Here is a 27,543-nt window from a genome sequence, read left to right on the forward strand (position 1 = left end):
ACTTTTCTTTTTTTCTTTTTTTTTTTTGAGATAACACTCGAAGTACTTAAGTGTAACTCTACTAAAATAAGAGAATAGGTCAAAATGATGTTGCATACATGTGTAATTGTGTGCTCTGTTTTGTAGTTTTCCAATTTGTGATGAGTTTTCTTTGTTTTGTTAGGAGAAGTTGTAGTGTGTGTTCAGCAATTAACCCATCCTTTGCTTGAAGGGTCATAAATAATTTAATAATTAACGTGAATGTGACCAAACTAATTGGAATCACAATATCAACTGAAATTTAATAGAATAGACCAAAATAGATCCAAATTTAAGTTAGAGATGGAATATCGATGATTCATAGTTGATAATCAAAACAACAAGAACAAGAGGGAAAGAAAAAAAATAAGTTAGTGATTTATTCACATACCAATTAGAATCACAACACCGATTGGAATCTAATAAAACATACCAAAATGGATAGATTGGATCGAAATTTAGGTTGAGATGAAATATGAGTGATTCGTAGTTAATTGACTAGAATAGAGAGCCTAAGAAAGAAAGAAAGAAAAAAGTTAGTGATTTATTCACATACTAGTTGGAATCACAACATCTACCAAAATTTAATGGAATAGACTGAAATGGATAAAATAGATGAAAATTTAAGACAAAGATGAAATATAAGTGATTTGTAGTTAATAAATCGGAACAACAAGAACAAGAAGGAGAGAAAAAAAAGTTAGTGATTTATTCACATACTGACTAGAATCTAATAGAACATACCAAAATGGATAGAATGGATCAAAATTTAGGTCATGATGGAATATATGTGATTTGTAGTTAATTACCAAAAGAGCGAGAGCGAGACAGATATGATAACTTTGCCCCTTGTACAACGTCACCAACATCCTAAACACACACTCTTAAATAAACTCTAACTTCAACTTGTAGCTACAAATGAATCTCCATGTGCACGTTAGCCAATAACAATACTCCGACACTAACATATGGCAACTACGTGCTTCTCGCTATTTCTTGCTTCTTCTTCTTCCTTACTCTCCTTCATAATAAAAATGATATATATATATATATATATATATATATATGGAGACACATTTGCTTTGCTATGCTTTTCTTTTCCTCTCAAACCCATTTCCATTTTATAATACTATTTCACACATATAAGTGAAATATCTCTTTTAATTTCTCTATTACTTTTACTGTCTCTGCCAAAATTTTCCAAATGGCCTTCTACAGCTTCTAAAACTCACTTTCACTTCGATTTCCACTTCTCATCCTAGAAAATTTAGTTGGATTTTCCGGGAATCGGATTCCAAGAAAAGGGTTCTGAGGTTTTCTTCTTCAACTTCTAGGAATTCAAGAAAACATAATTTAGTGATTTATTTATATATTGGTCGATCACAATATGGACCGAAATTTAATGGAATACACGGAAATGGATTGGAATAGATCGAAATTTAGGTTAGAGATGGAATATTGGTGATTTGTAGTTAATAAATCGAAACAATGAAAACATGAAAGAAATACAAAAATAAGTTAGTGATTAATTCGCATACCGACTACTCACCAACACCAACCAGAATATAATAAAACATACCAAATTAGATAGAATGAATTGAAATTTAGATCGAGATGGAATATGGGTGATTCATGGTTAATTGATTGGAACAAGGGGAATAAGAAGGAAAGAAAAAAAAATAGTGATTTATTCACATATTAGTTGGAATCATAATATTGATCGAAATTTAATGGAATAGACTGAAATGGATAAAATAAATCAAAATTTAGGTTAAAGATGGACTATCAGTAATTCATAATTAATAAACCAGAACAAGAAGGATGGAAAAAAGAAGAAGAATTTAGTGATTTATTTACATACAAGTCAAAATCTCAATATCATCCGAAATTTAATGAATAGACCGAAACGGATAAATTAAATCAAAATTTAGATCAGAGATGAAATATTGATGATTCATAGTTAATAAACTCAAACAAGAACATTAAAGAAAATAATAATAATAATAATAAGTTAATGATTTATTCACATACCAACCGGAATCTAATAAAACATATCAAAATAGACAGAATGAATCAAAATTTAAGTCAATATGGAATATAGATGCTTCGTAGATAATTAACCCGAAGAGCGAGAACGGGACGGAATTGATAACTTTGCGTCTTGCTTGACGTCACCGCTATTCTAAACACACACTCTTTAAGTAAACTCCAACCGCAACTTATCTCCACTACACGTGCACGTTAGCCACGAACACAACCCCGACACTAAAATAAGCCAACTCCGCGCCTCTTTCTCTCTATGTTTCTTGCCTCTTCTTCTCCTTCTTTACTCTCTATCTATAGAGACATATTTGCTTTGCTCTGCTTTTCCTCTCGAACCCATTTCCATTTTTTAATAATATTATTTCACAAATATCACACACACTCTCTCTCAATGAAATTTCGCTTATAAATTTCTCTCTCACTTTCACTGTCTCTGCCACAATTTTTTTTTTTTTTTTTTTTTTTTTCCAAATGGCCTCTCTACAGCTTCTGAAACCCACTTTCACTTCGATTTCCACTTCCCATCCTGGAAAATCCAGCTGGGTTTTCCGGGAATCGGATTCCAGGAAAAGGGTCCTGAGGTTTGCTTCTTCTATTTCTAGGAATTCAGGATACTACTACACCAACAGAAGCTTTAGGGTCTGTTGTGAAGGTCGAGATACCGACAACCAGAGCAATAATGGCAAGCTTCTTTATACTTACTCTTCTTCCTTTTCCTGCTTTTTACGTTTTCTCTGATATGGGTATTTTCTCTTTCTCTTTTTCTTTTTCTTTTTTTATTAGAGAGGAAAGTTCTAAGTCTCTGTTTGGCTATGAAAAAACTGAAGAAAGAGAACATAAAAGGAAATTGAGTTTGCGTTTCCAAACTCATGTTTTCCGTTATGTTGGTTAAACTAATATGGAAAAGTTAGTTGGAAGTGAAGTTTGTAGAGGCTTTAATTTCCTTGTGTTTTGTCAACGATTTTGGAAATTAATTGAAGTGCTGTTTTTTGATAGATAATAGGATTTGAACCTACGACATTCATTCCATGATGATTGTTATCAGCCCAAGTCACCAATTGGTTTTTGATGTAGATGGGATTTGAATCCAAGTCCCTTATGCAAGGACAAGAGACTTTACTAGTTCAACTAACTTGAATCCACAATTGTAACACTGTTTGGTTGTGTTGAAGTTCTTTAATTTTACTTTGGTTGTTGAAAATAACGTGAAAGGAACCAAAAAAAAAAAAACATGGGCGGAGGGGGGTAATTTTCAAAGCAGAAATTAGAAAGAAATAGTGTGAGAAAAGGAAAGAATTTTAGGTGAATTCATAACACAATGGTTAGACACTTTGGACCTATTATCGTATTCTAATTTGATCCATAGCAATTTGAAATAGTGGCATGTTCTTTACCAAGTTAAGAAATTTTGATTTTTCTTAGTGGTGAAAACTATATCTATATGTGGAATTCGAGTCTTCTGTTGGGAATTTTTTAATATTTTGTAACTGCTTGCGACATCTAATGTGGACCGGAATGCTTCCTGCAGTAAAAGCTTTTCATCACAGCTCTCTGTTTGTCTCTGTTTATCCCAAATTTTTTTTTTTTTTTTTTTTTTTTTTTTTTTTTTTTTTTTGTAAGTATTCATAACTAACCATTGTTATATACACAACTACCATGACAGTGACAGAGATCAATTTTATCATCTCAAATGAAAACATTGGGTTTGATATATATATATATATATATATATAACGATTTTGGGATTTTGCTTTGTTGCTTTTTAAGAAACAAATGAAGCAGTCATTAGTTTGTGAGATTTATAGGAACATGAAACCTGTGTGAAAAAGGAAAAAATATGCACAAGGAAGGGCACATCCACCAAAGTGATTTGTCAGAAAAGAATAATGATGATGATTGTATTTGTCTAGATGTGAGCTATCTGTCAAGGAAAGGCTGAGTCTTTGATTTGTATGAGATAGGGTGGCTGTGTGTCAATTCATAGGATATGATGATTGATAAACGCAGAGTTAGCAAATTTTCTTTAATATTAGTTTTTAACGGAAAGAAGATTATCTGAGTACAAAGATGGAGTTGAGGTATATTAATTGTGCTAAATAAAGAGGTAGCAATTCCATAGTTATTCCTAAAAGTAAGGACTAGGAAATTCTTGGTGAAACATACTATATATGATTAAAGTAAACTCAAGTTTTTGTTCTTGGTGCTTTCTGGAGTATGTTTCCATAAATGATATTGATATGAAGAATGTTATAGCCCTTGTTCCTTTTTTTTTAACCCTCTTCTATGTTATTTATTTATTTATTTTGGGTAAGTTAAACTCCCCCGGGGAAACAGAAAGTAAAATTTGTGAAACACCCAATTTGACAATTTAATTTGTATTGTTATTTTTAAATATATATAAAAATTAAAAAAAAAAAACAAAATCTAAAGCATAGGTAGTTTACTAATATATTAGGTTTTTCATGAGTGAGAGAGAGAGTCCTAGCAATAATTGAAAATAACATGAAAACAAAATTTCTCTGTTTTTGAACATCTTTAGAGCATATTGTCATGATTCAATGAAATGATTTTCGTATGATTGCGGATTTGGAGTTACTAAAGGAGGCAAAGCATGATTCATATATAGAAAAAAGAAGATGAACATGGTTTTAATCATCTATGATATTTAATCATTTATAACACTTGTAGAAAAGTTAGTCAATGAGGCATACACCTCACTTCAATTCCTAAAAGCATCTAAAATACATGATAGGCTCACTTTTGATCAAATTTGCTTGTGAGGCATATTACTAATGAGACCTCCTGCCTAAATTTCATAGCATAAAGGCATATATAAATGCCTTGGGATTAGTAAATGCCTCTAGGGATTTTGGTTTTTGAAGATGCTGGAATATCTTATAGCTTCATTGATGGGTGTAGGACAATATATTTGAGCTATATGAGGTATTCATTTGTAATTTTTTGTCCTGCCACACCTTGGTAATATTATAATTATCCTCTGAGTTAATTTCACCTTTGGTCAATGTTTTTCAGGTGAAGAACCTGCTGAATCGTTATTTATGAAGGAACTGAGGAGGAGGGGTATGACTCCAACTTCGCTGCTTGAAGAAAAAAAAAGGAACAACTATGGGCTGGAGAATGAGATAAACTTGGAGGAAGAGGATAGAGGATTTTCAAATAGAAATGCAGTCTCAACTGAACTTGAGAAAAGCCTATCTAATCAAAGGGAGCGCTCCATGGCATTGAACAGTGAAGGCCTTGAGGTTGACACATTTACCTTTTTCTATTAATTAATTAATACTCTTAGCCGAATGATTTCATTGGGACTGTCTTGTGTCAGTCTGTCTCAGGCTTGAAGTCACAGTCCTGTTGTATATTCTTTAAATTCTTTATACTCTGGAACTCATGAAGATCAGCATATGGAAGAAACTATCGTTTACCTAAAAAATTCAAGAGTGGGCTTAGGACACTGAGTCAAACATTCTTTAATGGAGACTAAAAGGAAAGAAGAACAAAAGAAGGAACAGAAACTTAATTATGAGTAGCAATTAGTACATGATTTTAGAGTAATACTTTTCTTGAACTAAGTTTATCCCACCTCTTTTATCCTTGGTAGAGTATTCATCATTAACATACAAAATACATTATAAAATTGTCAAAACCTTTTGTTTAATCTGCACTTAAGTTAACCAAAACTGTGCTTACTCTTTGGAACTGGGTTTCTTGAATTGGTCTTTTTTATTTTGAAAATAATTAATGATTGATTCATAATTTTCATATGGCATGTGATCCTTATAATATGTTAGTTACCCTTGAATAAGAGGCTGGGTAGTTTTCAAAACATAAGATATAAAGAGATGGTAATCGATTAAAATTTTAATGAAATTGTAAGCAATATTTGGTTGATATATTTGTTTCTTTTCCAATAAATTAAATATAATAGTAGTGGTCCTCTGATTTATTAGAGTGGACTTAAATCTTAGAGTTCTTTTGCTTTGTGTTTGTGGCATGGACACATCGTAAAAGGCAATTGACCATCTTTGTTTGTTCCAGGGGTTAATTCCTCGGGCTAAACTTCTGTTAACAACTGGAGGAACATTCTTCTTAGCATTTTGGCCATTGATCCTAATAACCATTGCATTCTTTACAGCTCTCTACCTTGTAAGTTCTCTCTTGACCTTGATATGTGAATGTTCTTATGTTGTTTCTGTTAGCTAGACACTAATTGTATTCCAGACAATGTTAAGCATCTTAACGTTTTGCTTGGCTTTACTATTTTAAAGTTTGATGTTATCACAGAAATTTGAAACATGTAATCATTTGGTAAGGGGTAAAAAATGGGGTCATCAGAAGTATGAAATTTGCAAGATCATATAGGAAGTAGCTGTTTTGAACGAGTGTTTCTGTTATGGTTTTGCTATAGATTAATTTCTGGGATTTTTATTTTTCCACAACTAGCTTCATTTTTATAGAACTAAAAGGGGTTAGACCAACTCAGCATATGTCAATGAAAATGAAAAAATAGACAAAACATAGGGATATTTTTCTATTACAAGATCAGATTAGATTGGTGAGATTTCGAGAGATGTAGATCCTTGAACGAATAATAAAAAAGAAAAAGAAAAAAAAGGAACAATAAGAGAGATTTTTCTTGTCATCATTTATGACCTGTTGGCCGTACTCTACTGCTTTGTATTAGTTTAAATCATTGCTGCTTGTAATGCACACATGAGACAGAGCAAGAAAGTTTTGAGTCTTTTCATTATTTTGTTATGTACTTGTTTATGAGGCTTGGCATTTTTTGAAAGCTAAATTTTCCTCACCTCTGACAGTATTTTGGATCAACCTTTGTCCATGATGGAAGCAGCACACCTATTTCTCCACCACAATATATTGATCCATACGCACTTCTGGAAGAAGAAAGAATTTCGCAGACTGCCCCTCATATAAATTAAAGGAGACAATATTTTCGCATTCAACAGCTTCTGAAAACACGAATTATGTGTTTCTGTGGCTTAATCATCTAGCTTCTTCTTTTTTTTTTTTTTTCTTCTTTGCCTGTATAAATCCTCACATTAGTAAAGTAGCTTTCATGTTAATTTTATGTTGGGAAAGTGTCTTGCACGCCATTATCTATATCTGCATGCCAAATTTGTTGTGTTAAAGGCCCTGAATGGTTTAAATTCCAAAGAACCTTATTACTAGTAGTAAATTGCTTTTTACTGACTTATTTTCGGCCAGGTTCTCTTTCTGCTTGTGTTTGCAAGAAATCTTCTTTCATGGCTGTTAATCTCCGACCATGAGGACATATAATCCGATTAAAGGGTTCATTAATTTAGTCCCTCACTTTAAAAAATGAGTGACTTTAGTCTTTTGAGGCACATGCCCCCTATTATTTATCTTCTCTAAATAAAAAGGACGAGGGAATCATCAACTGTGGTAAGCATAGACTAACTTTTACTCCATTGAGAACACAAGTAGTTTTAAGTTTTATGTGGTAGAAGACAATTAGCATTTTTTCTTTTAAGTTGAACCAGATAAATATATACTGTACTAGAAGGTCTGCATCAATCAAAGTCTTGGCTCAGTGGTTAATAGTGTTTGATTGTTGCCACTGGTTAAAGATATATTGTGTTTTAAGCTTAAGAACGCATCGTTACCTATCAAATCCAGAGCTCCAAAACACATGATCAAAGCAAATCCCAGTAATGCATTCTCTGGAAAATAGTAAGAAAACCAATAACATGCGTTTCATTCCATAAATCCTAGACAAGTTATCAATGTACTCCTATCCTTCCTCCAGGGCAAACACACTTATCCACCCCCAACCGCCCCCCCAACACACACACACACACTAATTAGGAAACAGACTTGAAAGGCTTGTAGTGACCGAGATCGATGATAATGCCTCGAATGGATGCAACAGCAGCAACAATAGTTACAATGAAGCAAACCCAGCTCAATGTCTTTAGCCCGAACCATTTAAGAGAAAAACTGCGGATTTTAGCCTGTGAAATGTACATCTCTATTGGAAAATACACTGTCAATGGCCAGAATGAGGCAGCTCCAATCAAACCCAAAACACTATTGAAGACTGGAAATAGCATTGCGATCACAGTTGTAAATATCACATACACTGTTCTCCATATGCACCGGAAGAAATTTATGTTGAAATTTCCAACAAATGGAATGACAATTTGATGTTCTTTTACTATGAAATCACTCTCTGGCCGCCGTCTTTTGCACCAATCTTCCACAAGCTGGTATACTGGCTGGGAGAATAGCTATACATTGCATAATAACAACTTAATTACTTTCCAAAGAAGAAAAGAAATGAAGAACAGGTAGAAGATCCTACATGCATAGTTAGAACTTACTTTCCACAAACAAAATAAGAAGATGACGACGACGATGATGATAAAAAATTTGAATAAAGTATAAATTTCAATCTAATTACAAGTTTATAACATAAAGCAGTTCGTTCACCAAAATATGCATGTTACCCATGAATATGCTATTTCATTTAGAATGTGGAGTTCATACAATTGTATTATACACATTTTATAAAAGAAATAATGCATATGGAAAAATTATATACCTTCTTGCATATGTATGGAATAATATTCCTTTAATTTTTTTATTTTTTATTTTACTTCATTTAAGTGGTATATACTAACATAAGATTAGCTCCATGATGTGATCAGTTACTTATTTTAGACAAATTGTACTATCCGTTGATGCTATGTCATTGTTATATGAATTGTATTTACAATGAATTCAAAGTAGAGTTTACATATTAGAGAACCTTAAACTAACCATAAATTAAAATTAAGATTAGTTTGCTTGTTCTATAAGTATATGCATGTACAATAGGTTTGCACTAGTTGGGCAATAATTTATGTAACCTTAACAAAAACTGAACACCATCCGAGATAGCTTATAATCGATTCTAGTTAGCTAGGCTGGTCATCTTTGAGAATTACCTGGTAAGCTCCAACAAGATGGACAACAATGCAAATATTAGCTATGTTAACAAGCCAGTAAGGTTCGTAAAAACCAAATCCTGTTAGAAAATTTCCAGGTGCAAGATTCCCGAATGCTGCATAGCCCAAACCTCCACACAACAAGTAAAAGACTGAGGTAATTGAGACTCCAATGACACTAGCTTTTTTCATGACTAGATTCTCCGGTGGGCTTGATTTTAGTGTATCCTGCAATTTATGAAAGTTTAGCCACCAATATTTAGATACATTCAGGAAAATTAAAAGTGGAAGAACTGATTTTCAGAATGAAAGTTTATTGAGTTTACTGGTCTATGACTAGTACAATATATATTTGTCACTTCATAAGGTCGCAAACACAAAGTGATGCAAACTAAACTGGTGGGACTTGATTTCTTGTCTTATATTACCTTATACCATATATAAAATGAGTAGTGACCGCTCTAGGAATTTTTTCTAGAGTAGTTACTAAGAAACTTAAATTATACAAAATCTAGTAAAAAGATAACTAGAATATATTGACAATATAAAAAATAAATGTAAATACATGAAGTTTTACAATATCCTTCTTCAAACAAAATAAAAAGGCAAAATTGGACTTATGAGAAATTAAGTGAGAATTGAGAATGCTAAGCTGAGAGTAGTAAATTAAGAAAGAGTTTAAAATGATGATAGAGAAGAGAAAAATAGAGAAAGTAAGAGAGAGCAATGGATGATACATTTTTCAATTGTGAGCCAAGCTACTAAGGAGCAGAGCTCCTAGCATCATCAAGGAGAACTCACTACCACAATCTCTCTTTTGGTACAATTTTTAGGAAATTGAAATTATTAGAGATTATTTAATTATTTTTATGGAATGAATTGAACGAGTTACGAATCTGAATTTTTAAGGTTTTTATTCAAAAGATTTTTATTTTTATTTTTTGAATGAGCTTTTGTTGAACATTTTTTTCATTTGTTGTTGTTTGGTCTAATCTTATTGTTTTTAGGGCTTATTTTGATGTTATTTGGACTCATTATAATTTTTATTTGAACTTTCATTTTTTTTAAAGGGTTAGGGATTATGTTTGGGGGCTAAGATTATTCTACAACAAATGTCACAACAATTCTAATATTAGCAGACAAAAAAAATTAAATTAGAGATTAAAGAAACTCATGTGTGAGTTGGCATGCTAAGTTTAAAATGTTGTAATATTACTATGACATTTAATTGTGTCCCTAGCATTACTCTAATTTTTATTGAACCCAAATTCTTGAGATTATCATTTTTTTTTTTTTTTGTGAGAAAGATGAGATTATCAAAGTTAAGTGTGGTCAATATACTAGCATTTCATTGAGACCTTTAATATTCATGCCAAAAGAGTTCATATACCTTAAGAGAGAGAAGATAGTGGAGTTAGTGAGATTGAGAGGGTTGGAGATGATAAGAGAAAAATTGAGAATATTTTCCATATGATCTATGCCATGGATAGGAGAAAGTATGTAGTGAGTTAGGATTGACATGTGGGCCTCATAAGATATGAGGCCACTTGTCAGTCTCACAAAGGGCATATACACTAAAACAAGATTTTTCTACAGATAGATTAGCAAAGTCATGCATCCTTATCATATTAGATAGTAAAAGCCAAAAAAGATAATACAGATTTTCTTTTTGCCTTTTGGGCATGAGGATAAACAATTTAGCTTGCCAAGCGTGAAAAGTTCCTGGATTACTTGGTTATTAGTTCTGGTCGGGGGGGGGGGGGGGGGTTAGTTGCCTATAGGAGTTTAATTAATAATAAGGATTATTGTAGCAACTAATTTAAGTGAAGTTTCTTCTTAAAAAAATAAAAATAAAATAAAGTTCTCTCTAACGTCATCCAAAAAACAAAGAAAGTAAAGTTCTTCTTCCTTTTCATAGTTTTAGTGATTTTGTTTTAGTAACATAACAGGCTGCCTTGCTTTTCACTTTTTTCATTGTCACTACTAAATTCTTTTAGACATTTGTTTTTTCAGCCAAGCATCCGTAACATTTATGTTGCAAACTATCTTTTTACATTTTTTTTTTTTGAATTTGTTAAATATTTCAAGTTATCAATTGAATGAAATATGATTTGTTCTTCTTTTTTCTTATTTAATTTTTTGTAGTTGATTGATAAATAACATTTTAACAATATGCCTGGATGTTTAGGAACATAGAGGAAAGGGAGAAGGGGAAAGTTAAAAGTAACTCCTTTGAGTTGAAATTTCAGGTACATTAATGAGTGCAATTGAAGTGTTTGTGAAAATGTCTAAATGGGCTTTTTTGTGTGTTTCTTATTTGTCCGTGCTTTCTCTTGGACTTGCTTGATATATGTTTTCAAACATAAACATTTGATTGTGTTAGTTCTTTGTGGAAATTTCCACACTATTCTTAAAGTTTTGATTAGAACCAATGTTTTTATGAATTAAAACCCTGCAGATTTCTTAAAATATTTGATATTTACATGAAAATTTTATCAATTCAAGTTACTTTTGTATAAAATTAATCTATCTTTTGTAAAGTCCATAGCGAATTGGATATTAAGTGGAATAATAAAGAAGTTTACTGAGTAGAGTAATCTAACTGGGTTGGAGCGAAGCTTGGGGAGCTCAGTAGATTATACTATAGATAGGCACTTGAAAATTATATATATTCCTTGCACTTGTAAGCTCAATCTTTGTTAGTGGATTCTTCAAGGTGTGGTGACCTTTAACATTAGAGTTTTCCCCATCTTAATTATATTGTTGTGTTGTAATTTATTTTTCCACTACATGAAATTTAGTTTTGGCAAAGTGGTTGTTCCCAACACAATTTAATTGGACCTTTTCATAATTTGATAATTTAATCAACTTGAGTAATTGATTAAATTAACTGGGATCAGTCCTTTTACCCAACCCCATAAAATATATTTACATATACATTATGTATGTAGTTGAAGAAAAGTGCTACAACTCTAGAAAATCTTTCAATTTGTACTTTATTTGTACGTTGGAGAGAAATACTCCAACCGCATCAATGAATAAATACCCCTTTGTTTCAACTTTTGAAGCTCAAAAGTTGCGTTTTCAAAAAGGTCAGCCCAAAAATAGTGTTTGGTTAGTATAAAACGCAACTTTTTGGAAAAAGTTGCGTTTTATATTTGTGAAGAGAACGCGTGTTTGATATTTGGAGCTCTGATGGTCCATTTTGTTAAAAGTTCGTGAGCTTTTGATATATCCGTTGGAGGTGAGTTTGCAATTACCAAATTGCCCTTCAACTCTTTATCAAAATATACTACTTTTCTTTCCATAAAATTATAAAGCCTAGTATTTTCCAAACATAAAATGATTGTATGTTAAGAGATTGGCTTGCCTGTATCTCAATGAGGACGTTGGAGAAAAAATATGCTAAGGCAATGTTCCCAAGGGCCTGTAAGCTGTTAAACACCTTCTGTGATCTTGTCACATCCACTCCAACAGTCACACCTGCGATGCTTGTCGAACCATTTTTCCGTTCTACAAAATAGAATAGAATACAAAAAGATATAATAATAAAAGACCATGCTACTTTGTCCCCACAAATTCAAGCAGTAATGGTTTTTGGGATTAACCTTTTTTCTTTGTCAAGAAGAGAATAAAAAATCATACCCTATTAGCACTTAGTTTTCTAAGGAGCATAATCAGAAAACACTCATGCTATAGATTTTTGTGTTATAAATGTGCTATATCGATCACTGACCTGCTATTTTTGCAATAGAGAGTCCAATGCCTATCAAAGAATAAGTGAAGGACATGACTGAAGCGATGAAAGAGAGCCCTGCAAGCTCGTGAAAATTAGGTATTTGGCTCAGAATAATCTCAATGGCCCCTAAAATGATCATATAGGAACTGTTTGATGTGTGACATCCCGCCTCATGACCATTCTTGTGAAAGCAGTTCGATCTTTTGACAGCCCTGGTTTAAAAACAATAACAATAACAAAAAAAGTGACAGTTAAATGCATCATACAGATATGAGATATTCACAACACACAAAACAGTCAAGAATGCATGAAGTCATGAAGGAAGGCAAAGACCTACGGATTTATTTTAGCCCCCATAAGATATATATTTATTTATTTATCAAATTGAAGATTTTAAGAGTTTGGCTTCCAAAATAATGAATCGGGCCCCTTCTAGTCTTTTTAAGAAACTTTAAATCAAAAATCAAAAATCAAAATAATTATAGTTAGTCATAAAAAATAGTAGGATTACAAATAGATTTTACAACCACTTAATTTTTTTAATATTATTATTAAGATTACATTACAATTTTTAGTGGTTCTAAATTTCTAATACATTAATATTTAAGGCATGTTGCTAAAAAAAGATTGTTTTCAAATCTAAAATAAAATACCTTTTTATTAAGAGTAATAAAATTTGTTTACGAGTTTTAGATTTTGTCAACCTAATTTCTATAATTCAATTTGCAGATTATGTGTTCGTTATGCTTAATTTTCATAATTCTTGACTACTAAACTATTTTATTTCTTCACAATTTAAGTGTTTAATGTGTTTTTTTTTTAGACAAAAAAGAGTGCAAAGTCATATGAAATTTTAATTGAAAAGAAACTAGAACTTTTTGAGAGATTAATTGGAATCATGGTTTCCTAGAATGATCCTTGATTGGTATTGGCTATTACATACTTTGTTATTTGTGGGTCACCCAATTGTTATATATGCTAGGCATTTACTATATTCTACAAGTTTATTAGCATTAATTGTGAGTAGTAATTTTAGTTTTCAAATGTTTAAGAGGTTAGAAATTTCAATAAAGTAAAAAACATCTCATAACACATGAAAATAAACTAAAAATATATTATAGCTATTATATAAATATCAAATTAAAATTCATTTTTTATCATAAAACTAATAGAAACATAGCAATATATCTCCTTTTGGAGCAATATAGCATAAGTTTACATAACTATATATGTAGGAGCAGGTATTTGTTTTGTGATTTGAATTTCATACAACTTCATTTTGGTTGTACAAGTTACCCCGAAAGGAAAGATGGAGGTCTTTTTTCTTTTAAAAAATAAATAAATAAAAGAAGGAAAGAAAAAGAAAAGGAAAGAAAAAGAAAAGAAATTTCAATGGCCTGAATACGAAAAGTAAATCGCTAAGGAAACAAGCTTGTGCTTGTAAGATTTTAGGTAGCTTACGCCATGCTAATAGCGGCAGTGATTGTGTATCCAATAGATATTCCTACAAGATTTGAATATTGAGATACTGCACAAAGCTTGTACTTGATTCCTCCTGGAGAGAGAGAGAGAGAGAGAGAATTAGTCTCGAAGATATATATGACAGAAAATTCTTAAGTACTTCTAGAGTATGGAGAAATTGTGCTCTCTACTCTCACATTTGTGGTGGATTTTATCATGAATTTAATGAGTAGACCTCACTATAAATATGAGAGGAAAGAGCACAATTCTTCATACTTCAGGAGTATCTAAGAATTACACATACATGACCGCTTTAGTAAGTAATTTTGAACAAAAAGGTATTTGTATCATATCAAGATCATTGGGAAAATGAGTCAGTTTCAAACTTTCGACTTGTATCTTAATCTTCCGGTGATCAAAAGATGTGTTTGCAACAACACCAACATTGATAAAGAAAATATCGGACAAATGTATTCTTCCCATCACATCACACGGTTTGTATATGTAATAGGTTCATGAGACCAAAAATTGTCAGTAAGTATACATATCATCTAATAAGTATCTCATAACATCGAGAAATCATACATCTTTCCTCTCACATTACATGAGGTCCCCATAATATATACATTTAATAAATATCTCATACATCTAATATATATTTAACAATGTTAACGAATGTCCTAAGAGTATTAGTTTATGTACTATTTTTAAAAATATTTTTATGAGAAAATGATAAAGCAATTAATTATGTTGACAACTTATATATATATATATATATATTATAAAAATTGTGTCAAAATTTTCCTAATATAGTTTATTAACAATTGCCTTAAGAACACCTATTAATATGACCCATATTTAATATACGCATTTTATCTCTCATACTACACGATTGTTATTTTCTTTCTCATATTACGCAATTGTGAGATGCACGTGATGAGAGAAAAAAGAATGCATATATCAAACGCATAAAATAATTATTGACGATTGACAAAAAGTCAGCAATCACCTTACCTAAGTTGTTCTTTACAGCCTCCATGTAATTGTAATTTCTTCTCCCAGTAATTGGGTCAGGGGACCTATAACAGTCAGTGAGTAGAATACAAGTAAGCAATGTGATGAGTGAGAAAATCAAGAGAGCAATAATCCCAGCAATCCATCCCAATTGAGCAAGGGCCCATGATAGAGCCAATACTCCAGACCCAATAACGGCTGTTATGATATGTGCACTTGCAGTCATCAAAGTTCCTTCAACAAAATCAAAACCATGCCAGAAAGAAATTAATGAAGTGAAACCCAATAAAAAAAAATCAGGGAATTTCTTTACTGATTTTTTGAGAGAGGGTGTGGAAGAAAGAAATTTAAAGAGTTGTATGTGTAGAAAGAGTAAAATATATATATATATATATATATATATATATATACCAGTTCGTTTTTTGCGTCCATCATCATCAAACTTAGAACTTATGTCCCCAGATTCTACGGCAAAGCTTGAAACTGCAGTCTGCGTCTCCATAGCTCTCTTTCTGACTCTGTCAAAGATGTTTTGGAGATATGTTTCTCTCTAGCAAGAAATGATTAGAGAAAAATGCGGTAAAAGAAAACAAATTATGTATAAGGTATTACTCCTAAGTTTTAGACGCTTTGTTTCTGAAAAAAAAAAAAAAGGTTTTATTTAGATAACAGTGTAAGTTTCTTGAAAAACCTTTTCCCCTCTCTTTATGTGTTAAAAATATTTAGTATTCTCACAAAAAAAAAAGAAAAAAGTAATGACTTAAAAATGTACTACTTTAATGTATGCATTAATTATAGCCGTTGGGTGCAGGTGTGAGTGTGATAGGGTGAATGAAATCTGCCTCTTTTGTCTCACTTTTTTTGCTTCACTTTATACTCCAATAATAAAAACTTGACATATGTTCACCTAATTAATTAATTACTACCATTAATTAATAATGGTAGTATTAATAAGTCAATAATGGTAGTATTTAATTAGTTAGATGAATATGTGATAAGTTTTTATTGGTGGAGTATAGAGTGGAGCAAAAAAAGTGGGACAGAAGATTTGGACTCCCACTATTATATGTCAAAACGTAAAAACAACTTGTAATTATCAAATTAAACATTAAAATAATTTAGAATAAGAGAGTAATTAAGGTAAGATAATTATTATTAGAAAATCCTTGGGCATGTGTTGTTGTTGATGATGCAAAAATTTAATTTTTGAAGTCCATAATAAATGCCTAGGTTATGTTCAAACTTAAAAAGAGAAAATGTCCAAATTCAATGTTCTCAAAATTGATAGATAAGTAAGACCATTGATTGTCCACATTTTTCAAACTTGGTAGAAGTGGAAGTTTTAAACATTGTGAATGACCTTTATTCCACTGTTCAAGTTAATTTAAAAATATAAATTCAAGTTAATGTAAAAGTCGAAGTTTTTATTCTCAACTCACTCTCATTGCTCATCCTCTTAATTAACCCTACATGAGAGATTCCTTTCCCAAAAAATTCACTCACCCTAGATTAGGGTTTGTAATTTCTTGTCCTCTACCTCTATATATATATATATATATATATATCCAAAAAAGGTTTGGCAAATGAACACGATTGAATATGTATGATACAAAGAATTTGTTAGAAAAACTCATGTATTGAAACTAATTAAACATTCCAATCAAATGGGATGTTGGAGATACCAATCACGAAAAAGTGATTCAAAAATTCATTTTTTAGGTCCTTGAAATCTATATTCAATCAAAATTATTGTCACATCATTTTATAAAAATTTTATAATAAATGTGTACTCCCTTCGTCTCATTTCATTAGTCATGTTTAGAAAATCCAACTTTTAAGGAAATATTATTTAATGCATTATCTTTTAAATAATAGGCTACAAATTTCCAAAACTACCTTCTTTGATTTAAACTCTAGTTAAAGACGGGATTCTAGTTTTTTAAATGAAGCAAGGGGTAAGTATAAAAATTTAATAAATCTAGTTAAAGAGGGGTTTGAGTTTTTTAAATGAAGCAAAGGGTAAGTATGAAACTTTACTTATTAACTTTTAAAAAATAACAAAATTTTGGTACTTTTTAAAATGAAATAGACGGCACCTGTTAAACCAAAAAAATGGTCTTGAGTACTAACAATTTTTTTTTTTTTTAGGCAAGAGGACTAACGATCTGGTAGAATGAAATACTATACAGTAGTTTTAGCATTTTCCATCCGATTATGGCATAGGGGTAATGATTTCTTTTGGATGAACAGATTCAACATTCAACATTGTGCAAAATTTTCTGAAGAAGAAAGCCATATCCAATAGGTGGATGTAAAACGATTAATGGTTCCTTTTCAAATTCCAGTTTTCAACTAATAAATGCACTAGTTTCCATAATTATTCCAGAGCGTCTGATGTAAAACAATTGATGGGAGAGAGTGTAATATATATGGCGTCCAACCCAGAAGGAAGTGTGATGTGAAAAAGAGGCTTTATGTGACAAACCAACAAAAGTAGATAACTTATTCAAGAAGCTAAGTTTTCAAAGAAACCACAAAAACATACGTACAAAATAAATTTAACTTTAAATAATCAAAAAAATTAGGAAGCAAATGGTAATGTATGAAAGAAAATAATACCAACCCAGTGGGGTTGGCCAAGCGGTTCGGCGCTTGGTCTCAGAGTGCTTGTACTTGGCTCGACTAGGTGTGCTCCCTAGTTCGAGTCCTGCTACCTGCACTTTGAAAAGAATCCCTGGGCTAGTGCTTTACCCCTTCGTGGGCCGACCCGGCATGAACAGTGATTAGTCTCTGGTTGAAAGCTTTGAGGATACACTGTGGGAAACCAAAAAAATAAAAATAAAAAATAATACCAGCACATGGTGAAGAAGTGAGGGAGTGAAGCGACTTCAGATCATTCATTATGGCGGTTCCTAATTTTCTTACTTTCATTTGTTATTTTGTAAATCTGGCGTTATTATGTGAAAAAAATAAATAAATAAAAAACAGTATATCTGATAACATTTGTCATTTCCCTCTTTAACTTTCCTTAAGAGCTTCCACTGTTAACTTAAACAACTCAAAAATTCATATATAAAAATAAAAAATAAAAAATAAAAACTCAAAAATAGAATCATGTATAGCAAATCACTAATTCAATTAATTTCATTAATAATAAAAAATTTTGACCAAAATTCATTTTTAAAACATCAAACGCCATAGGCCATTTCATTTTTTTAACAATAATTGAGACAAATAATTAAAACTTCGTACAATTAATTTAGGTTCAATTAGAAAAAGAGGTAAAGCCTTAGCAGACAAATTAACCTTTTGTATTCGATTTCTTTGAGACTATGTTCAAGGTGTTTGCCTTTTGAACAATTAATGCACCGATGAATAAATCCCTAACCTCAACTCCAAAAATATATATATATATATATATATCAATAATTGGACCTAAGACATAATCAAATCTTAAAAAAAAAAAAAAAAAAAAAAAAAAAAAAAAAGAAAAGAAAACAATTTGGATGGGAAGAGAAAGTCTGGGTTCTTTTTAGGAGAATTTTTTGAGAATAAATATTATGATTTTAAATTCAATAATTTTCATGGCTGTTTAAGAATAAATAACTACTCACTCCCAAAAGGTTTATGCTTACAAACTTTTTTATTCATTTAAATATATATGTCCATCTCAAGAAAATTCATACATGAATATAAATTGTAAGGACACGATTTGTGACGAACCGTAACAGTGTTAGGTTCGTACGTAAAAAGGCCCAAACAATATCATTTGTAGAGCGTGGATTTGAAAGGCTAGGCCTTGGTCGCCAAACGGTGGGTTTTTCGTGGTGTTCATACATGATTAAGGCGCTCTCGCCCTAGGAGTCATTTTCCTGGAGGCGGGCTGGGAGGCTCTGGTTTTTTGGCCATTTTTCCCAGCCCCCTCTCTGGTTTGCTTACTTTTCCTTTTATACTAGCCTGTGCTCCTTATCCTTCGTCCACGTGTAGGATCGGCATTCCAAGACTGATACTTGTCCCATCAGCCCATACCCAGAGTAGTTGGGGGTGGTTGTAAAAGCTGTAAAGTATGGCTCTGTCAGGTGTAGAGTATTGAATGGCAGTAAGGGCAGCTTTCCCTGGTCGTTACACTTTCCAGCGTACCCTTTTTTATTGACACAGATATTTTAAATTTTTTCCCAAGCTGTTTCTATACCACTTTTGCTCTTCCTTCCTGTGAGATCTCGGACATGTCGAGGACTGAATCGTCCTCGGCTGTGTCCCTAGACTATCTTGTACTTGTATTACCGATCCTGGACTATAACCCTTCTCGGCTCGGGCCTTAGGCCCCAATGAATAAATGGACCAGGGCCACAAACTATTGGGCCCCACATAAATAAATAAAAAATTATTTATGCCAACCTCTATGAGTTTTTAAAATTTAATAGATCACATACGTTAGAGAATACAATAGCTAATAATTCAATAGACATTTGTCCCTTAAGAAAATGAAGTTTTGTCATGTTTTGGTCATTAATTTATAGAATAAATAATTTATTGAAAACAATAACATAAAATAAATAGTTATTATATAATTTCGTTTTGCAAATAGCTGGAATTTATTTATTCATAAATATCATGTTTATATAGTTATTATATGTATTACACACTTTACACTACTCCATTTTTATAGTCATACACCAATATGCATAGAAATTGGAAATACTAAAATGTCCCAAAAAGGTACATTTATATATTTAAAAAAGAATGAAATTTCAGCTAAAATAGTAATTTTTAGTATGAAGCATCACGGATATAATGTCACTTGAAAATTAAGAAGAGCTGTATGTCTTTGGTGAGATGGAGTAGACAATTGGGAAACTCAAAGACAAAGCTAGAAGAGAAGAAATTGGAAATAGAGCATCTTACGGGGATGAATACTGTAGATAATCTTGATGTGATCTAGAAAGTGAAGGATGAGATAAATGCTTTATTACTACAAGAGGAATTATTTTGGAGGCAGAGATCTAGATCAATTTGGTTACCTGCAAGGGATAAAAATACAAAGTATTTTCATCAGAGAGCAAGTCAAAGATGTAGAAAAAATCACATTTCAGGTTTATTGGATGATCAAGGTAGAAGGTGTAATACAGAAGATGATGTTGCAAGGGTGGCTGAAAATTACTTCAAAAACTTATTCACTTTTGCTAATCCAACTAATCTGAATATTGTTCTAGACTTAGTGGATAGAGTGGTTACTCCTGATATGAATCAAATGCTGCTTCAACTGCATACACTTGATGAGGTTAAGTGAGCTCTTTTTCACAGGCACCCATCCAAATCACTCGGGCCAGATGGTATGTCGCTTTTCTTTTTCCAAAAATATTGGCATATTGTAGGCAATGATTTAATTGAAGTAGTGTTGTTTGTCTTGAATTCTGGTCATATGCTCCATAAGATTAATTACACACATATTGTTCCAATACCCAAGAAGAATGATCCAAAAAATGTCTCTGATTATCGGCCTATCAGTTTAGGCAGTGTTGTATCAAGAGTAGTTTCAAAAGTCTTGGCCAATCGGCTAAAATGTAACTTGCCTAATGTTATATCAGATTCACAAAGTGCTTTTGTTCCTAAATGGTTAATAACTGATAATACTACCATAGCATTTGAAGTATTACACAAGATAAGGAATAAAAGAATAGGGAAGAAAGGGCAGATGGCTATCAAACTGGATATCAGCAAGGCTTATAATTGGGTTGAATAGGAATTTTTGAGACATATTATGCTAATATTGGGTATTGATGCCCGATGCGTACAACTAGTAATGGAAATAGTGACTACTACTTCTTATTCGATGCTAATTAACGGTGAGCCAAAAGGATTTGTTATCCCTTCTAGGGGTATAAGACAAAGAAATCCTTTATCCCATACTTATTCCTATTATGTGCGGAAGGCCTCTCGTCTCTGATTTGGAAGGAAGTGGAATCATAAAGTCTTCATGGAATTTTATCATGTACAAATGAGGTATGTATTTCTCATCTTCTATTTGTGGAGGAATGTCATCGTCTTATGAATTTGCTTGAATGCTATGAGTCAGCATCAGGCCAAGCTATTAATAGATAGAAGACATCTATCTTTTATAGCAAAAATACAAAATTGGAGGTAAAGTAGGATATACAGGCATTGTTGGGTGGAAGGATTATGGAGGATTGTGAGAAGTATCTTGGTTTGCCAATGGTTGGGGGAAAATCTAAGATTAATACTTTTAAGAATCTACAGGAAAAAATTACTAATAGAGTGTTGGGATGAAAGGAAAAATATATTTCCAAAGCAAGGCGCGAGATCTTAATCAAAATGGTAGCTCAAGCCATTCCTACTTACTCTATGAGTATTTTTAATATCCCAAGGGCTCTATGTGATGCTATCAAATCCATAGTGGCTAAATATTGGTGGGGTCCATCAAAGGATAATAAGAAAATTCATTGGATCAATTGGAAAAAACTTTGTACTAAAAAGGAGTGTGGTGGTATGGGATTTAGAGATATACAAGCTTTTAATTTGGCTATGTTAGCTAAACAAGCTTGGCTTTTAATTCATAATACTCACGCTTTATTCTATCAGGTATACAAATCAAGATATTTTCCAAATTGTTCCTTTATGGATGCGGAGATTGGTAGCAATCCTTCATATGTATGGAGAAGTCTTTTGGCAGCTAGAGACCTTATTAAGGAAGGCTCACAGTGGCAAGTAGGGGATGGAAGCTATATTGAAGTTTCAACTCATAAATGGTTGACGCATAAACCAATTTTCTTGGGAGAGGTTAGGCCTAATCTATTGGTGAAGGATTTGATTGATGGTGCCACTAGACAATGGGATAGAGATAAGGTGTTTGATCTGTTTGCTCATAAGACATGCATGGAAATTCTACAGGTGCCATTGTCAAGGCTGTCCTTAAGAGACAAATTGGTTTGGAAGGAAAATAGGTCCTAACGCTTCTCTGTTAAAACTGCATATCAGGTTGCACTTTGGATGGGGCAACAGCAACAAGTTGAACACTACAGTATGGTGGTAGACCATGGAATCTAGAGGAAGTTATGGAGCTTGAATGTACCACCTAAAGTACGAATGTTTGTATGGAGGGTATGTTCAAATATTTTGCCAACCTGGGACAACTTGCATCACCGAAAGAATATTAACCCTAGATGTGAAATCTGTTGCCAGCATTTGGAATCTGTTGCCCATTTACTTTGGGAATGTCCACTTGCACAAAATGTCAGGGCCCTTTGCCGAGGACAGCTTCAAAAATGTTCAAATGTTGCTCAAGATATCTTCATGCTATTTAGATGGTTAGTGGACAAACTTTCTCAACAAGAGCTAGAAAGATGGGCGGTGACGGCTTGGGCAATTTGGAATGCTCGAAATAAATATTATTTTGAACATATCCAAATTCACCCCAAGTCCATTCTTGATGGAGCACTTGGTTTTTTGTAGGAGTATCAATGTTTGGTAGCTACTCAATCAAGCAAGTGAATATGATCTGATCATTTTCTGCATATCTAATGTATTTATGTATAGTATTATTTTCTGCATAATTATTTTTTTCTGCAGTATTTGTTTTGTTTTTTTAGCATAATTGTTGTTTCTGCAAAATAGGTTTGGTATTGTTATTTTTGCAGAATAGGTGTTCGATTCCTCTGTTTGTTTTATAGGGTTCTTATGTATTGTTTTTTTATTCTGTAGAAGTTGTTGTTTTTTGCATAATTGTTCTGCTATTAGCAGAGGGCCAAGTTTCCCTGTTTGTTTTATATAGTGTTCTTATGTAATGTTTTTGTCTATGTAGAAGTTGTTTTTTTTGCATAACTATTTTACTGTTAGCAAAGGGTCAGATGGTTTGGTTCCCCTGTTTTGTTTTACGAGGTTCTTATGTATTGTTTCGCATATTTTATCAAATAAAGTTTCTATCTTTTATCTTTTAAAAAAATGATAAAAATACTTTCATTATAAACGTAAGATAGAATAAAAAAGAAAGGAAAAAAAAGTTGATATTGATTATTAAGTTTGTGTGTTTATCCAAAGAAATTTCTTTTAAAAAAGTGAAAAAATAAAATTTAATATGAAAAAAAATGTTACGTGTTTTGTTAAACATTAAAGAGTAATCCAAAAATTTGGGTTCATACTTAGAGCACTAGCATTGGGGGTGTAAACTCCCGCAGTTGCTATTTTACAACCAAAACCTCAAAAAACATGCTCCATCCAGGTATGGGGTTTTATAATTTTTTACAACTTGTGAACAGTTGGTTCTATATAATAGAACTAACTGTAGCATTGGATGTAAAATATATATATATATATATATATATTTTTTTATTATTTAAAATATCTACTCACTCTCTCTCTCTCTCTCTCTCTCTTGTCTCTGACTTTCTATTCTCGGTCTCTCTCTCTCTCTCTCTCTCTCTCTCTCTCTCTCTCTCTCTCTCTCTCTCTCTCTCTCTCTCTCTCTCTCTCATAGTGGATTTAATGGTACTGGGCATAGATTTCAGTGGTAGAAGTTTGAATCGGGAGCTAGGTTTTGAATCAGTGGCTAGGGCTTAGGTTTCTCTTGGTGGTTTTGGTGGTGTTGGGCTTTGGTTTCGGGGTTGGGAGCCGTGGAGGCAGTGGGTTTGGGTCATGATGGTTGCTGGGTATGTGGCTAGAGTGTTTCGGTGATGGGTGGGCGTGGGTGAGATGGGTTTTGCTTTGATTTTTGTATGTGGGTATCGGTGCACCTGCAAGTTTGCAATGAGTGGGGATGGGTTTGGCTTTTCTCTTAGATATGGATTAAGGTTTAGGTCAGAATGGTGGTAGGACTTGGTGTTTTACTGGGTCTATAATGATAGGTCTTGGTGTTTTGCAGGGTTTGTAGTAGTGGTTTAGTTGTTTTTTTGTATGGTTTATCGATGACTCGTGGCTGCTTAACCACCCATCGCGGCAACGTTCACTCGCTTCCCTCCTCTTTAGGGAGGAGGGGGTGTATGCACGTGCATACGAAGCTTATAGCTCGGGTGCTGTAAAGGTGTGTTGTACCCTGGGTGTGTTGTACCCTGGGTGTGTAACTGGAATATGAGTCAATTTTAAGGAAATTACCAAGGGTAAGTGAAGTCACCACCAATCATTGGGTTTTTCTAAGGTGTGATTGGTCACCTGACTCTATTTGATTTTATTACCGATCCTAGGTTAAGAAAAATGTTGTTTTTCCTAATTTAATGTGGATGGGTAAAAAATTTTGATTTTTGAGTTCGGAAGTCTGATATGTGTGAGGAAGGTGTTAGGCACCCCACAACGCTTGTCCATAGATAGTCCTTTGTTTTGGAAAAACCATAATTTTTGGACATTGGCAGTTGAAAACAAGCTATTGGAATTAGTTTTTGGGGCTTTAAGCGAAATGGGCTTTGAGGTTTGGATTCGAAAAGGGTGTGGTCTTGATTGAAGCTTTCCAAGTATGATTGGAATCGTTGCCAAATTTCCACGGTGAAAATCCTGTAGCATTTCACCTTATTTTCGTGGTGGAAATCCGGCAACGCTTCACCTCAGATGCATTATAGCACACAAAACACTATTCTTATGAAGCTTTCGACATGAGAATACAACAATGAGGATGCCCCATTTTCATGAAGAAGGTGAGAAGACAACCTAACATAAAACTAAAAGACATCCAAGATGCTGTACATGAGAAGTTTACACTAAACATAACTCCAAGAAAAGCCAGCAGGGCTAGAGAGAAAGCAAGAGAATATATTGATGGGGCTCACACACAGCAGTACAATTAACTTTGGGAGTATTGTGAAAGAGTTGAGGAGGGCTAGACTTGACAGTACCATACTTATGAAGGTACACACCTTCAATGAAGGTGATTTGACTGCTGAGATGAACTTGGTCTATGGGGTTCCTTATTTTGAAAGGTTGTACATATGCCTAAAGGGTTGCAAGAAAGGGTTTATGGCTGGATGCAGGCCAATAATTGGTTTGGATGTCTGCCACTTAAAGACTAAGTCAAGTGGGCAATTAATCACAGCAGTTACTAGAGACCCTAATGAAGAGTACTTCCCACTTGTGTATGCTGTAGTGAAGGCTAAAACTAAAGACTCCTAGACATGGTTCATAAATTTGCTACTTGCAGACATAGGTCAGAACACAAGATTGACATTTATATCAAACCAGCAAGAGGTATGTATGTTTATTATTATATCTATATGCATTACCATATTGGATGTATAGAGTTACTAACACCATAATTGTTGTTGTTGTACTCACAGGGGTTGGTGCAGACCTTCATTGATAATTGGCCATAATATAAGCATAGAATCTACTGTAGACACCTCTACAATAATCTCAGGAAGAACCATCTTGGTGTTCTGATCAGAGAGTTGTTTTGGAAAGCAACCAAAGCTACATATAAAGCTGAGTTTGATAGGCTGATGGATGAACTGAAGGGAATTAATGAGGATGCACACAGTTGGTTGCAAGATCATTCAACCACCATATGGGCCAAACACATGTTCAGTGAGGATGGGTTGAGTGATACAATACTGAACAACATGTGTAAGAGTTTTAACAACAGGATTCTAAAGTTTAGATCTAAGCCTATAATTACTATGGCATGAATCTAAGCCTTTGAGTAACAGTTAGTCAGATAAATTATTTGATACATTATTTAATTAACATCTTGTGTGCGATTGCAGTTAGAATCCATTAGGTTATATCTTATGACCAGGTTTCAAGAGAGCAGACAAAAGATCATGAAAGTGGAATCAGAGATATGCCTTAAAGTGCTTAAGAGGTTGCATAGGGAAAAGACTGCAAGCAACAAGGGGCTTGCTTGTTGGCCAGGTCATACATAGTTTGAGGTTAAAAATGGACTACAAAACTTCACTGTGGACTTGGAAAAAGGACATTGTAGTTGCAGGAAATGGGATACAACTGGCATACCATGTGTCCATGCAGTTTCCTGCATATTCTTCAATAAGCAAGATGTTGATCAGTATGTACACATGTGCTTTCATGTCTCCACATACAAGGCATGTTATGAGCCAGTATTTGCATCTATCAATGGGCAGAATATGTGGAGGCCAGCCTCCTATTAAAAGAAGACCACCTGGCAGGCTCAAGAAGAAAAGAGCAAGGGAGGCTGGTGAACCAGCAGGTAGGAGAGCTGGTATCTCTAAACAATGTAAGACCTGTGGTAAAATAGGAAATAATAAAAGAAATTGCAAGGGTGAGATTGGAGGAAACTCTTCCTTACCGTGCACCACAAACAGAACCAGTGTAGCCAATAAGGTAACATTCTACCATATCTGTCAAGTAAATGTGTGAGAGTTTTTACATATTACATGTCAATAAATGTGGATTTCTTGTTTGTAGACCAACAGATGCAGAAACTATTCCAACATCAATCAGCTAACAGGACAAGCTCAAGCTCAACCACCCCATTTGCACCACCTCAGTCATCTGTATCATCCCAGTCCACCATGCACACCTTCACTCCTGGTGCACCAACTCAGCCATGGACAAGCTCTCCCAGTCCATTGCCATGATTCCAGTCCAGCATGCACACCTTTAGTCCTTGTGCATTTCCTCAACCATGGACAAGCTCTTCCACACCATGTGCAACATACCAAACCAACATGCACTTCTTATCCAGCCCAAGTGCACCATACCAGACTAGCATGCACTTCTCTTCCAACCCAAGTGCACCATACCAGTACACCATGCACAGTTCTACCACACCTTTTCCACCAACCCAGTCCAACATGCACAGCTCTAGTCCAAGTGCACACCAAACCCCTATAGGATCATCCAATCCAGTTCAGGCCAGTAGAAGCTCATTCTTTCAGGTTTATGAAGTTCAGTCCAACTCCAATCCAATTGCACCACCCAACTTAGGCAGCAGTCCAATTCCAAGACTGAGGAGGAAAAGGATGGTCACATCAGAGACCCTGAATGCTTCCAAGAATGCATCTAGATACATGGGGGCTATCAAGTTTGCTGGGAGTCAGTCATCAACGCATGCTCCAAGAAAAAATGAATAGCTTGTTGTTTTATATCTTTTAATGAATGACTTGTGTTTTGTATAATTATAGCCAAGCCCTTATTTTGTATAATTGGTATTAGTTAAACAATGTCTTGTTGTTTGGGTTAAGATTGGCAGTTAAACAATGCCCTTTTGTTATTTAAACATACTTTTGCTTTTTTTAATGATAACTATGAAAATGTTTGGGTTAAGTTTGGCAGTATGTTAATTAAGATGTTTGGATTTTAAGATTGAGT

The 27,543-nt window shown here is 33.3% G+C and overlaps 2 protein-coding genes across 2 annotated transcripts; one reads left to right on the forward strand and one right to left on the reverse strand.

Moving 5' to 3' along the window:
- Positions 1-2,251: 2,251 nt before the first annotated feature.
- On the forward strand, positions 2,252-7,291 carry LOC115969648. Its single transcript, XM_031089352.1, has 4 exons — positions 2,252-2,743; positions 5,095-5,324; positions 6,115-6,222; positions 6,894-7,291. Exons 1-4 carry the CDS (start codon positions 2,533-2,535, stop codon positions 7,014-7,016), a joined length of 672 nt encoding a protein of 223 aa, XP_030945212.1. The 5' UTR covers positions 2,252-2,532; the 3' UTR covers positions 7,017-7,291.
- A 524-nt stretch (positions 7,292-7,815) lies between these two features.
- On the reverse strand, positions 7,816-15,848 carry LOC115968975 (amino acid permease 1-like). Its single transcript, XM_031088526.1, has 7 exons — positions 15,670-15,848; positions 15,259-15,492; positions 14,245-14,338; positions 12,781-12,995; positions 12,415-12,557; positions 9,045-9,272; positions 7,816-8,345 (listed from the first exon to the last, which is right to left on the reverse strand). Exons 1-7 carry the CDS (start codon positions 15,758-15,760, stop codon positions 7,920-7,922), a joined length of 1,431 nt encoding a protein of 476 aa, XP_030944386.1. The 5' UTR covers positions 15,761-15,848; the 3' UTR covers positions 7,816-7,919.
- Between the last annotated feature and the right edge of the window lie 11,695 nt (positions 15,849-27,543).

This window comes from Quercus lobata, chromosome 11 (assembly GCF_001633185.2).
Source record: "Quercus lobata isolate SW786 chromosome 11, ValleyOak3.0 Primary Assembly, whole genome shotgun sequence".
Lineage (NCBI taxonomy): Eukaryota > Viridiplantae > Streptophyta > Magnoliopsida > Fagales > Fagaceae > Quercus > Quercus lobata.